The sequence below is a fragment of the Antrostomus carolinensis genome, unplaced genomic scaffold (assembly GCF_000700745.2).
Source record: "Antrostomus carolinensis isolate BGI_N321 unplaced genomic scaffold, ASM70074v2 scaffold6510, whole genome shotgun sequence".
Classification (NCBI taxonomy): Eukaryota; Metazoa; Chordata; class Aves; order Caprimulgiformes; family Caprimulgidae; genus Antrostomus; species Antrostomus carolinensis.
The window spans coordinates 3,030-15,547 of NW_010289005.1; the positions used below are offsets into that span (position 1 = coordinate 3,030).

The following is a 12,518-nucleotide window of genomic DNA, read 5'->3' on the forward strand; positions in this document are numbered from 1 at the left end:
GTGAGGACCTTGCATTTCTCTAGTGTTCCTGTCACTGCTGTTAGAAATATTGCTGATGTCCTTGCTAAGAGAAGGTCACTATCTTAACCCATGATCCTGTCCACCAAATTCTCAATTCTGGGGACAAACTGGCATGGGGTATCTTCAAATAACAAACTCAGGGGTTTTTATTGGGTCTTTCCATTTGTTTGTTTGCTTATTTGGACCTTTCAATGTGAATGCTTCATAAATTATGTTTAATGAATTGCATACATTTCAGTTCAGATCAATGTATAAAATTTTGGCACACTTCTAAGACTTTGCTACACATTGAAAAGATGTTGACTCTTCTTAAGTCCCATTAAAGGCCATGAGAACTAAGGAACATCTGCTGAACATGGAGCTTCAAGTGACCAGGAAAAGATTGAGAAAATGGTCAGCCTGACAGGAGTCTGAGGTTTTTCCTTAGCTTTTGGATTGCATTTGTGGCATGGAATATGGTAATAATTATAATGTGATTATGGAGCCGCATTTTGCCTTCAGCTACAATAGCGTGGTTTTGGTATTATTTTCTGAGATGATCTGACACAGTTACTTTATGGGCACTGAGAAATTCCACAGCTGTGCTATGCTGAAGGCTAATGTGGTGGCCATAGCACTCCAGTAGATGTTCAAATGCATAAGGCCATATGGTGCCTCCTTTCTAAGGAAATCAGTTTGAGCTGATACAAGAGATAGTGATACATTGGTATATATGGGGCTGCTGAGTGCCTCTCAAACAAATTTGGCCATAACACTTGACAGCAGTATCTTTCTTTGCATGCCCTTTGCTCACCACAGTCAATTTTTCATGCCTTTTGCAGCTCGACCCAGGTTCACGCAGCCTGCCAAGATGAGACGGAGAGTGATCGCCCGTCCTGTCGGCAGCTCCATCCGCCTGAAGTGCGTGGCCAGTGGGAACCCACGACCTGACATCACATGGCTGAAAGACAATAAGCCTCTCACACCCCAAGAGATTGGGGAGAACAAGAAGAAGAAGTGGACACTAAACCTGAAGAACCTAAAGCCAGAAGATAGCGGGAAATACACCTGCCGAGTGTTTAACAAAGTTGGAGAAATCAATGCAACATACAAAGTTGAAGTAATCCGTAAGTGCAGCACTTGGGATGGAGAGGCAGGGAGGGAGCTTTGAGAAGAGGGCTGGCTGAGTAAAGAGAGAGTGATGGCAAGTGTGCAGTGCTGATAGCTGGACACAGAAATGGGGAAGTGTTAAAAGCATCATAGACAGAGAAAACATAATTGAAACTCTAGAATAAACCTAACAGCTGGGTAGGACAGAGTAGCAATAATACAATTTAGTAGCTGAAATCAGGAGATACTTGGGAAACAGTCATCTCTAAGGGCACTTGCATGGTGAAAGTTCACCATTGCCCAGTTCAGTCTTATACTACCAACAGAGTCAATTCAAGGACAAAACTGAGAGCTAGCTGAGCTGAGAAAGCCCTTTCATATACCATAGAGGAGGGGTGGAAATATTTAAGATGGCCCAGATTACTCTATCAGAGTGGTAACAGGGTGAAACCAATCAATTGAAAATTTAGTCTAAGTAGCTGTAATAGGAGGCCCACTTCATTAGAGAAGTCTCCCAAGGGAATTAGCAGAAGTCTTATGACTAGAGTGATTAGCCAGACAAGGCTTTAGGGGCAGATTTAAAAAAAAACCCAAAATCCTGCTAGGGTCCTGTCTGTATCTTTAGATGCCTACATAGTTTTAAAGATTCAGCCCTTAGAAAATGAGCCATGGGGGATTACCCTGCATTGTGGTACAGCAGAGTAAATTGCTTTTCCTACTATCTAGCTATTCTGAGTCTTGGTCTCTAATCTCCCGTTTCCTCTATTATTACTGAAGATAATTATACTCAAATCCTACCTAAGTCTACCACAGAAGAGCTCTTATTCTTAAATCATTGTGCTTTGTCTATGACATCATCATAAGTTGTCATGGAAATGATTACAGAGCAGCCAAATCAAGAAAGTGGAGAAGATGAGCTGAGTGGAGGGAAGATTGAATAGCCTTCGTTAATGAGGAGCAGGGGCATGGAGGACTATTTCCAGCCACATGGAAAGCATGTTGTTTGTCTTTCTGTGCATACATTTTAACACGAGAAAGTTTATCCCAGTGTGAAAGATTGTTCTTAAAGGTAAAGATCTGTTCTCTGATAAATCCTTTCTCTAGAATCACATGAATTAAAAGCACATGTGGGGAGCTCTGTTGGGCTCCACAGGCACAAACCTGCTGGACATCTGGGATTGATAAAGATGCAGCTGTGTGGAGACAGTAAAAACATGTGTTTACACTAAAACCAGGAGCAGAGACAGGGAAATGAATCAAGCCCCATCCTAATGGCAGCTGTGGCATTTTCACTTCATCTAAACCAGACAGCACCAGGAACAAACCCCTTTCTGTGTCCCTGTTTATCTTGGTTTTTATCAACTTAAAGATGTATGTAACCTTTGTTTTCATTAGCTTTTGCTGGCTAGGAGTGAAAACAGTAACCAAAGCTGGAACCAGAGTCAAGGAGATAAGGGCATTAAGCAGTTTTCAGACATCTATTTTTAACATCATTCTGTGGAGCATTACAGGTTTTATTCAATTTCCTCCTTTTTTTCCCCCCCCTGAGCCTCTACTCCCAAGTCCTGCTTATCTGAATCTCAGTCTCCCCAGCTGTGATTCCTGCTTGTAGTCCCAACGCAAAGCCTATAGAGACCACTGTGGTATTTTTGTTTCCCAAGCACATCTGTAGAGCCCTCATTATTGAAACTATCTTGAATTTTTGAAAGAGGATCCATTGTTCCTTCCTCTCACCCCAAAGCCAGTGCTGGTGAGAGCTGTTTTGTTATGTGCTCAATCCAAGAGTGTTTGCCATCAAAAGTGGTCGATGATTGCCGGCAGTTACCACCCACTGTGATACCATAATTTCTCACTGTACCCAGGATAGAGGTTTGCAGTACCTTCTTGTCTGGAAACTGTGACTGATTTCTCTGATGCTAGCACTAAAAAAAAATCTAAACATTCCACAGAATGAGGAATTTTTCCTTCTACTTTATGTGGTGTTGACACAACCTAAGGCTTACAGTCATGCTGGAAAGGGTGGTCTTGTGAGCCTCTTGTGTTTGATTTCCTTTCCTGCCATCTTGTTTCCTTCATCAGCTGAGACTTGAGGCAAAAAAATTTTGTAAGAAACGAAAGATTTTGTTATTGGCTAGAAAAACAAAAGCCTTCTGAGCTTTTCCTCCACAAAAATTTACTCCATAATTCATATGGGGACGATTAGCCTGAAGAAAGAAATAATAAAATGGGAAATGAGGATGAAGTGAAGATCTCCCTCACCAGTATTGCCTATGGTCTCAGCTCCCCCAGCAGTGGATGACATGGCATGGGCTGGCTTCCAGCAGAATTTGGTCCCTGTGGGCAGCTACCAGACCCAGCAACAGAGATGACAGATACCTCCTAAAAGACTCCCAGACAAAGAGGAGACAATATGCACAGCCTGCCATTACTCCATGAAAGGAGGAGCCTTTTCCCATCCAGTTTTGTCTGTCCTTAGGGAACATTTAGGAAGACCATATGGAGAAAGAACATGTCTTACCTCGCCCCTCACTGTCCCCAAACTGGGGACAGTGGTTCTGGTGTGGACTCTTAATAGATACGTACTTGTAAATAATCTGGTAAAAAACCGATGTTGGTTTGAGAATGCATAAGGTTCTGTCATATTCACCTGTAAATTGCACTCTACCAGGCATGGTGGTAAGAGACACAGCATCACAGAATCACATAACGGATTAAGTTGGAGGGATGTCTGGAGGTCATCTGGTCCAACATTCCCTGCTCAAGCAGGGTCACCCAAATCCAGTTGCCCACAACCTTGTCCAGATGACTTTTGAGTATCACCAAGGATGGAGATGCCACAATCTCTCTGGGCAACCTGTGCCAGTGCTCGACCCCCCTCACAATAAAAAAGCATTTCCTGATGTTCAGAGGGATCCTCCTGTGTTTCAGTTGGTGCCCATTGCCTCTGGTCCTGTCACTGGGCACCACTGAAGAAAAGCCTGGCTCCAATCTTCTTTACAACCTCCCTTCAGATATTGATAAACATTGATAAGACTTCATCATGGTCAATATCAGGTGAACTTTTACAGTGAAATAATCCACTTCATTTGAGTTCAGACCTGTATTATTGCCTAAATTTAATCCTGAAATGGGTTTTGGCCTTTTTTGGCTAGTATCAAGCCATTTATCTTCCTCTGCTCAAGAAAGGTCACTGCAGCCTCTGACCCTGTAGGTCAAGGTACATCATTAAGATCTCATTATTCTGGGATATGGTCCCTGAGACATGGGAATAAGTGGGAGTACAAGGAAGGATGGCCCCTTTTGTCATCTCATAGCTACAGTGTACAGCAAGGGAAGGGGAAATTCAGCAGTCCAGACTGGACTTACCATACTTGCCAAGGAGCAGAAAGGCCAGGCCTGACTTGTGTGGTGCCAAGTAATACCACCACAAACTGAGTACCCGAATATAAATACTTCATGAGTAACCTGAGAGAGCAGAGAAACAGCAAAGAGAAAAACCTTCTATAGAGGATTCTTAGGATCCAATTTGTTTAGCAGTTAGGATGGTTGTTCAGTGTACAGAAGAGAGGGCTGAAGAAAATCTTCCAAAATAAAAGGCTAAGAGGGAGAGCAAACTTTTTTCCAGGTCTGAATGCAGATAGAGTATGTAACTTCCTTGTTAGGTACAGGAGAATTCAGGTTGAGCATGAGAAAAGACTTGCTAAGCCTCAGACAATGGAGAAGTTGTCTGGAGAGAATGGATACCATCTACCATTAGAGGCTTTGGCAGAGGCTGGGCAAATTTATATCAGGAATGATCTGCAGAAATCTCAGCCTGCCTTGGGGCAGGGAGTTGGACTAGACTATTATTTTGCATCTCTCCTACGCCTTTTTCCTATGTTTCTGCAATTACAAGTTAATGAGATTGGCAAACACCTTTTTCCATGGAGCTCCCTGTGTTTTTCTGCAGAGAGGACGAGGTCCAAGCCCATCCTGACGGGGACGCACCCTGTCAACACGACGGTAGACTACGGTGGCACCACATCCTTCCAGTGCAAAGTCCGCAGCGATGTTAAACCTGTCATCCAGTGGCTGAAAAGGGTGGAGTATGGAACAGAGAGCAAGTACAACTCAACCATCGATGTTGGGGGACAGAAGTTTGTTGTGCTGCCCACAGGGGAAGTCTGGTCCCGTCCCGATGGTTCCTACCTGAACAAACTGATGATTACTCGAGCCAAGGAAGAGGATGCAGGGATGTACATTTGCCTAGGGGCAAACACCATGGGCTACAGCTTTCGGAGCGCTTTTCTCACAGTCCTGCCAGGTGAGTTATGCATTTTTTTCCCCCCATCTGAACCAACAATCTACATTGTGGTATTTATTAACACAACTACTGATGCCCTCTCTGATCCTGTGCTGATTTATGCTATCCCAGTTCTGATAAGAATGAATGAGGGACTAAACCCTGATTCACATCAGCCCCTACTGAAATCCTCTTGATGATGTTTCCTTTTCTTCTCTCATGGGGAATGGTGATTCCAGCAAGGTGAAATAAAATGAATTATCTGCTCTGTATGGAAGAGGAGCTGGGAAAGGATACTACAGTTGCAGGCTCTACATCACTTCAGTGATAGGATGTGAGACATGAGAGGGAAACTGAATAGCAGCACAGTTTGCAATCCCATTCCCTTACATGTCTCCTTTCTCTTGCTCTTATTTATATTGCTTTTACTGGTAAAAGGAAACAATGATACAGGCCCATAAAATGAGAAAAGAATAAAAACTGTCCTGGTCACAAGGAAAGGAAAAGAATGAGTGTGAAAGAAAGAATGATTGATTATTTGAATTCTTACTCAGTGATCCCCTGGGGACCCTTGTACCAAACTCGCAGCTGCTTCCTTCTCTCTCTAGGCTTCAGAGATGATGGCATGTCCAACTGAGGCTGTGTTGGGTGTGTTTGGGGCACACCATCCTTGCTTTGTCATTTGCTTCTATGCCTCCTAACTGTGCAGTTCTGCCCTGATAAATATTTTTTATTAAAAAAGGCATTTATTTCTGCCTCATCTTGCTGTGTGACTCTAACTTCGGATCCACCAGTTTTATGACAAAAATCAATCTTACTGCTTTTTCTTCCCTTCACCACCGTGAAGCCAACACAACTAAGAGAGTGTAGGAGCTGGAGCTAGTATCAGAAACAGGTCAGAATATTAGCTGTCAGGTCTAACAGGGTGTCTCCAGTCAAGACACCAGTGAGAGACAGACATCGTTAACTCTCCTAGGGTGTTAGGACTGGTTCTCTGTGTAGGTAGTGGGGAAAATGCTTATGACTCCTGTAACTAAGGCAGCATGGCTTCTTCTGCTCACTGACTGCCAAAGCTCTGCATCTCAGCAGCCATAGAGAGTCACTAGCTTGAATTTAGATTTAGACAGCAGGTTGCCAAGTAAGAGAATGTTCTTGGTGTCCTCTTCTGCATCACTTAGATTTAGGACTAAACTCCAACTAAAAAGCCTGTCAATCCCAAGGAAAAGGCTGTGTGGGTGGGATATAACTCAAAGCCCTTGGGAGCTTCTGAACTATGAGAGACTGATCCAGCTCCCACTGAAATCAGTGAGAGTCTTTCCACTGATTTAAATGGGACTATAATGAGGCTTCATACCAGCACCAGAGCCTGCAGGCCTGTTGTTATTGGCAGTGACGAAGAAGGAGAGCCCAGCTTGCCCTCAGAGGCAAAGATGTGGTTGCAAGGCCATGAGTTAGAAAAACACTATTTTGCTTGTAAATCTACCAGATTTGACATAGACAGCTCTGAAGAACAGCATGGATGAATATCAAAACACTTTCGTTTTAGCCCATCAGAGCATTTCTGCCAACAACATGAAGACTGTTGTTTTCGTGGTCAGCTGATGGGTCAGTTCTTTGATCCTGTCTTGCTTTCTGTACCAGATGACCTCTAGACTCCCCTTCCATCTTAAATTATGCTGCAATTTCCAGTGTTGGTGAATCAAAGTTTTGTCTATTCAGGTCAACAGTATTAGTCCTTCGGACTTCAAAGAGACCACATAGTATATATTCAATATTTCAAACCAGCCATAGGATTATTTGTCAAGGCGAGAAAAAGACATTAGTGTCTTAAAGAAGTTTGGTTTGAAAGCTAAGTGATATATGTTTGAATATAACATACTGGGTGATTTGGATAGCCTGTGGTTTTCAAAGTTTCTTGAATGTCTCCCTGCAAATTGGATTCTGTGCCTTAGTATTTTTCAGGGCTTTGGAAGTCCCAGCTGGCAGCTATCTAATTGGGGATTTTGATAGCTAGGATCCTACCCCAGGACTCCTTTTGGGTCTATAAATCAAGAGATCAGGCTGAGAAACCGGAGTGGCTACCCAGGGATGTACAGGCTGCCAACAGTGGAGAGGAGAAGGGGAAGGTAGCTGTGAAAGATGCTGTCTGAAGCATCTTCTCTCCTCCAGTAGCTGAATTTGCTGCCCGTGGAAAGCCAATGACAGGTCCAAAGAGACTGGTGAAGGTAGAGCCCATTTGGCATAGGGAGTTGGATACACACTAATGCCATGTGAACTTTCAGTTCTCCATGTCTTGGGCACCAAGGAGGGAACACCAGCTCACCTATGTTTTTCCCATCCTTCAGCCTTCCTCCCAGACACACAAGAAAATCAAGACAACACCTCCAAAACAGCACACTCATGCTGCCTGCCATGGCAGAGCAGAGCATTGCTGAGCAGCTCCAGTATCGCTAGACAGGGATACTAAAGAGTGTCTGAAGCCAACGTAGACACAGCTACACCTGGCAGAGGCAAGTGGGCAGCGTGCTGTTGCTCTGTACAACCCAATTGTGCCTCCTGGGCTGCTGAAATGGAGGTGTTACTGACACATCCCGTGTTGTGTCCTCCAATCTGGGCAGCGAAGCCCATTCCATTGTAGAGTGAAGGTGTTAGGAAACTCTTTTGGGCTGGCTCTAGTGCATCCATTAAAGCTTGGATAAGAAAGTTAAAAAATCCCCCAAAGACTCCCCTCCTGACCCCTAAACCAGAGAAAATGAGTTACATGTCCTTCCAGGAGCACTGAAAAGCAAAGCAGTTACCAAACATCATGTGCTGGCTTGATTTCTCCCTTGTTACTTGGTCTGGCAGAGTTGCCAGACAGCCTGTACAAAAGCCAGCCCGAGTGTGACATCTGTTTTGAATTAACTTTGCCTGCATTTAATTAACTCTTTCTGTCTCTCTCCTGCCATGATGTCCAGATCCCAAGCCTCCGAGTGCACCTGTGCCCCCTTCCTCGGCCAGCAGCCTTCCCTGGCCCGTGATCATCGGCATCCCTGCCGGAGCTGTCTTCATCTTTGGGACGATCCTCTTGTGGCTTTGCCAGACCAAGAAGAAACCCTGCTCTCCACCAGCTGCTGCCCCCGTGCACCGGCCACAGCCCCTCTCCCCCAGCTGCTGCCCCCGTGCCCCGGCCACAGCCCCGGGACAGGATCTGCGTCTCCCAGGTCCCCGACAAAGACTGCATCTCCTCCATAAACTATGAGGAATATGTTGCCCAGCAGCAGCATTTACTGTCCCAAGGGCCTGCACTTGCCCCAGCCATGGCATCCAAAATGTACCCAAAGATTTACACGGACATCCACACCCACACCCACTCACACGTGGAAGGCAAAGTCCATCAGCACCAGCACATTCAGTACCAGTGCTAAGAGGGCGGCTGTGTACAGTAGCTCGTTTGGGCTTTTCCTTGTGGTACCTCAGAAGAGACTGCTCCAAGTCAGCTCACACTGCCAGCAATAGGCAAAGCAGACAGAAAAGATTATATATATAATTTTAAATATAAATATATAATTGTATATGCGTGTGTGTATGTGTGTATATATATATGTGTATATATCTATATCTATCTATATAAATATATATATAATAGAGAAAGACAGAGAGAGAAAAGAGATTTTTTTTTTTTTTTAATTATTGCAGTCAGGATGTAGCCGAGGAATAATGAAGGAACTCCACATCTCAGCAGAGAGGCAGCCATCCCCAACAGCGGAGCCTTCCTGGATTTTTTAATCAGAGTGGCAACAAGCGAGACAGGACACAAGGACATGAACCACCACCTCCTTCCTTCTCTTGCTAAAAGGAGCGAGAAGAGCAAGAGGCAACAGCGGTGCTTTTCCCGATGGGCACTGCTGTTCTGGTGCCTGCTGCACATCAGCTGTTTTGGTGGGAAGCTCAAGCCTGTCCCGCTCAGGACCACACAGAAGAACCTGTTCCCTCTGTGACTTGAGCTCTGAAGTACGTGAGGTTTAGCGCCAAAGCACCAGGAGACCTAACCAACTTACCTCTTCCAGGGAAAAAAAAAATTACACAGGAGGGTCTGGAAAAATGAATTTCTATTCACAATGTGAAATGCTAAATGCTTCTCAACCGTGTTCATTTGCTCTGAAATGCTAACTGAGATGGTTTGTTCAATTTCTGCAAGTTGAAATCGTCGTGTTTCCCATGGGAGGTTCTGCGGATCAAACCACAGGTGCTCCACTCCCTGGTCCTAGGACTCAGTGCCACTGCCAGGAAAAAAGAAAGAGGAACATTGTACATAACACCTTTATATTTATATTTAAGAAATAATAATAAATAATAATAATAATTGAACTGCTGACGGTGAAGAAAGAAAAACATACTGTCCTTCTCTGATGGCTCACAGTGACAAGCTACTGGATTTTCTAAATCAATGCAAAATACATAAACACATTAGAAAAAAGAGTAAGAAACAAAGAGAATGAAATAATAATCTTGTAAGAAAAAATGCATTTGAGAAATATTCACCTAGGTTGTGTGTGGTTGTCCCCTCCTCTCAGATAACATTTTTGAAATGATACAATGTCACTGCAGTTCAAACAACAGTAAGAAGAGAGAATAAATAAGGACCATATTAAATACCTATATAGACTGGAAATGAATCCAATTGCAAATATAAAACCTTTGTAATTCTATATAGAGTTTAAACAGAAGTCATGTATATTTAATTTATTTTGTTAAACAAGAAAAAAAATGTATGATATTTTCCTTGAAACAGGCATTTCTATACATATTTTTGATCAAAGAAAATAAAGATTTTTTTTTCCGGGTTCTATAGATGCCATGCTCAGAATATACTCAATGTAGCATGTGACCAACTGTACTTCTCCTGACCTGGAGGTCATCTATCTCTATTCCTTTCCATACTAGCCACATGTAATCTACTAGCATCATCTCAGGTACTGCTGGTGCCATCCTTTCCATCAGAAACTGACCTTTTCCATTGTTTATATTCAAACTGTGAGGGTCTGTAGAGGCCAAATCACTTCACATGGTCCCCTTGTCATCTTCAGAAGCAAAGTTCTCTGCTCACAGGGAAATCTGTTTCACTATGCATTTTTTTGGGGGGGAGGTGAAGGAGGTTGCATTTGTTTTTTAAGCACAAACCTGCAGCGGGTTTTCTTTTTAAAAGAAAATTTTGTAAATCAAAACATAATGATTTGTGAACCTGTAAAATTAACTTTGACCTCAGGGTGCTTGGGAGGGGAAAATATGAAATGTGGGTGAAACACTTCATTTGTAAATGCAGCTGCTGAAGGAGCCAGTGGAGGGTGAGTTGGGTGCAGCAAGAAGAGCACACGGGGAGCTGCTCCCTTCAGGAGGGCTCACGCCTTCATTCTTCTACGTGCCAGGGAGAGGCACCCAACCCTTTAGCAGCCAAAATTTTCTTTAGAGAAGGCAGGTTCAACAATGCTGCAAGTGTTTGCTGTTCACTTGTTTCACTTAAAGTTTGCTGGTAAAAAAAAAAAGAAAAGAACCCTGAAAATTTGAAACATGTTAATTTTTAAGTTGAAATTACTTCCTTCTCAGGCCTGTTCCCTGAAAGAGACCTTCAGCAAACCAGCTGCTTCATTTAAAAGTGAAACACTTGATTTAGTCTAAAACAAAACAGTGCTTTAGGCTTTTCTCTGAATGCTTCTGAAGGTATTTGCTCTGGGTTGACCTGCAGTGATTTTTCTGCTGGCTTGTTTGAATTACCAGCAAACCAAACAGCTCCCTGTTTGCTCAGCCGTAGTGCTGTGAGATGGGGCCCCGATTCAGCAAAGCACGAAAGCTCCTGCTTTCCTTCACCCACACGTGCTGCTCCGAAAAGTTCCATTTTTGCCTTAGCCTCCTAGATCAGTGGCTTCATCCCTGCCCACTGTGCTGCTGCTGGCTTGTGCCATCTGATAATTCTGGGGAAGGGGAGGAGGGAGAGGAGAAAAATGAGGAGGAAGAGGAGGTGGAAGTAGAAGAAGGAGACCATCCAACTCGCCTGGAGTTTACCAACTGGCACTGTTGCAATACAGCACTGCATAGCACAGTCTGCTGCTTTCCTGTATGCTGTAGTAGGAAATTAATCTTACAACCTCTACAGGAAGACCATCCCTCACAATGATCTTCCTGTAGATGTTATGATAAAGCAACCCATTGCTAATTATTTATTTTTTTCAACATGAGGGTTCAGTCACACTTTGTTAACATAAATTTATGAAGTCCATAAAAGCTAAATTCAGATAACGAGTATCTTTGTATGCATCCTCTCAGCTTCAGGGAGACTTAAATATGAGCACTGAGGGCTGTGTTCGGTTATAAGGCATGATTTAGGCAGGAGTTTTTAATGTCTGTAGTTTATTGAGTCATTTAATTAAACAACAAAAAAAAAGCCTTTATACACTAGGTGCATCACCTTTACTTTTAAGTAGGTAGTAAGTGGATGTTTCCATGATAGATATTAAGGGCTACATCTCATATTGGAGTGGGTTGCCCAGGGCAGTGGTGGAGTCCCCATCCCTGGAGGTGTTTAAGAGTCATGTAGACATAGTGCTGAGGGACATGGTTTAGTCAGGGGCTTGTCAGGAGGAGGTTAATGCTTTGACTTGATGATCTTGAAGGGCTTTTCCAATCGAGGCAATGCTGTGTTTCTGTGATCTCATGCCTACGGGAAGCCACTTATTGCACCATAGTACGTACCGAGCTACCACAGATTTCAGCAGCATTACAGGATCACACACAGAATCACAAAATTGCCTCGACCATGGCAGAGGGCAGGAGGCACTTGTAAGCTTGTGTGTCCCTTCTCTGCTTCTGTGCCAGTGCTGCAGTGAGAGGACACTTCTAACACATGCTGTGACAGCAGTACCAAAACCACTTTCAACGGTGGAGGGGAGCAATGGTTTTGCATGGTTCAGCTTCAAGCAAGCCCTAGGAGACTGTCCTGTGGCAATTTTTCAAATGGCAGCTGTACCACTGATCCTCAGAGAGAGGGTTGGTGGGTTAAAAGAAGCAATCCTGCATTTCCCATACAGCACAATCTTCCATGCTGAGCATATCGCTCTCCACTGGTGCCTTCTACCCTTTGTGATCCAGC

At 43.7% G+C, this 12,518-nt stretch overlaps 1 protein-coding gene across 1 annotated transcript; it reads left to right on the top strand.

Moving 5' to 3' along the window:
* The first annotated feature begins 829 nt into the window (after window positions 1–829).
* Window positions 830–8,799, top strand: FGFRL1 (fibroblast growth factor receptor like 1). The gene is given in 4 exon segments (XM_029085083.1): window positions 830–1,127; window positions 5,060–5,413; window positions 8,350–8,507; window positions 8,509–8,799. Coding segments are annotated over 4 exon segments (1,101 nt in total).
* The last annotated feature ends 3,719 nt before the right edge of the window (window positions 8,800–12,518 follow it).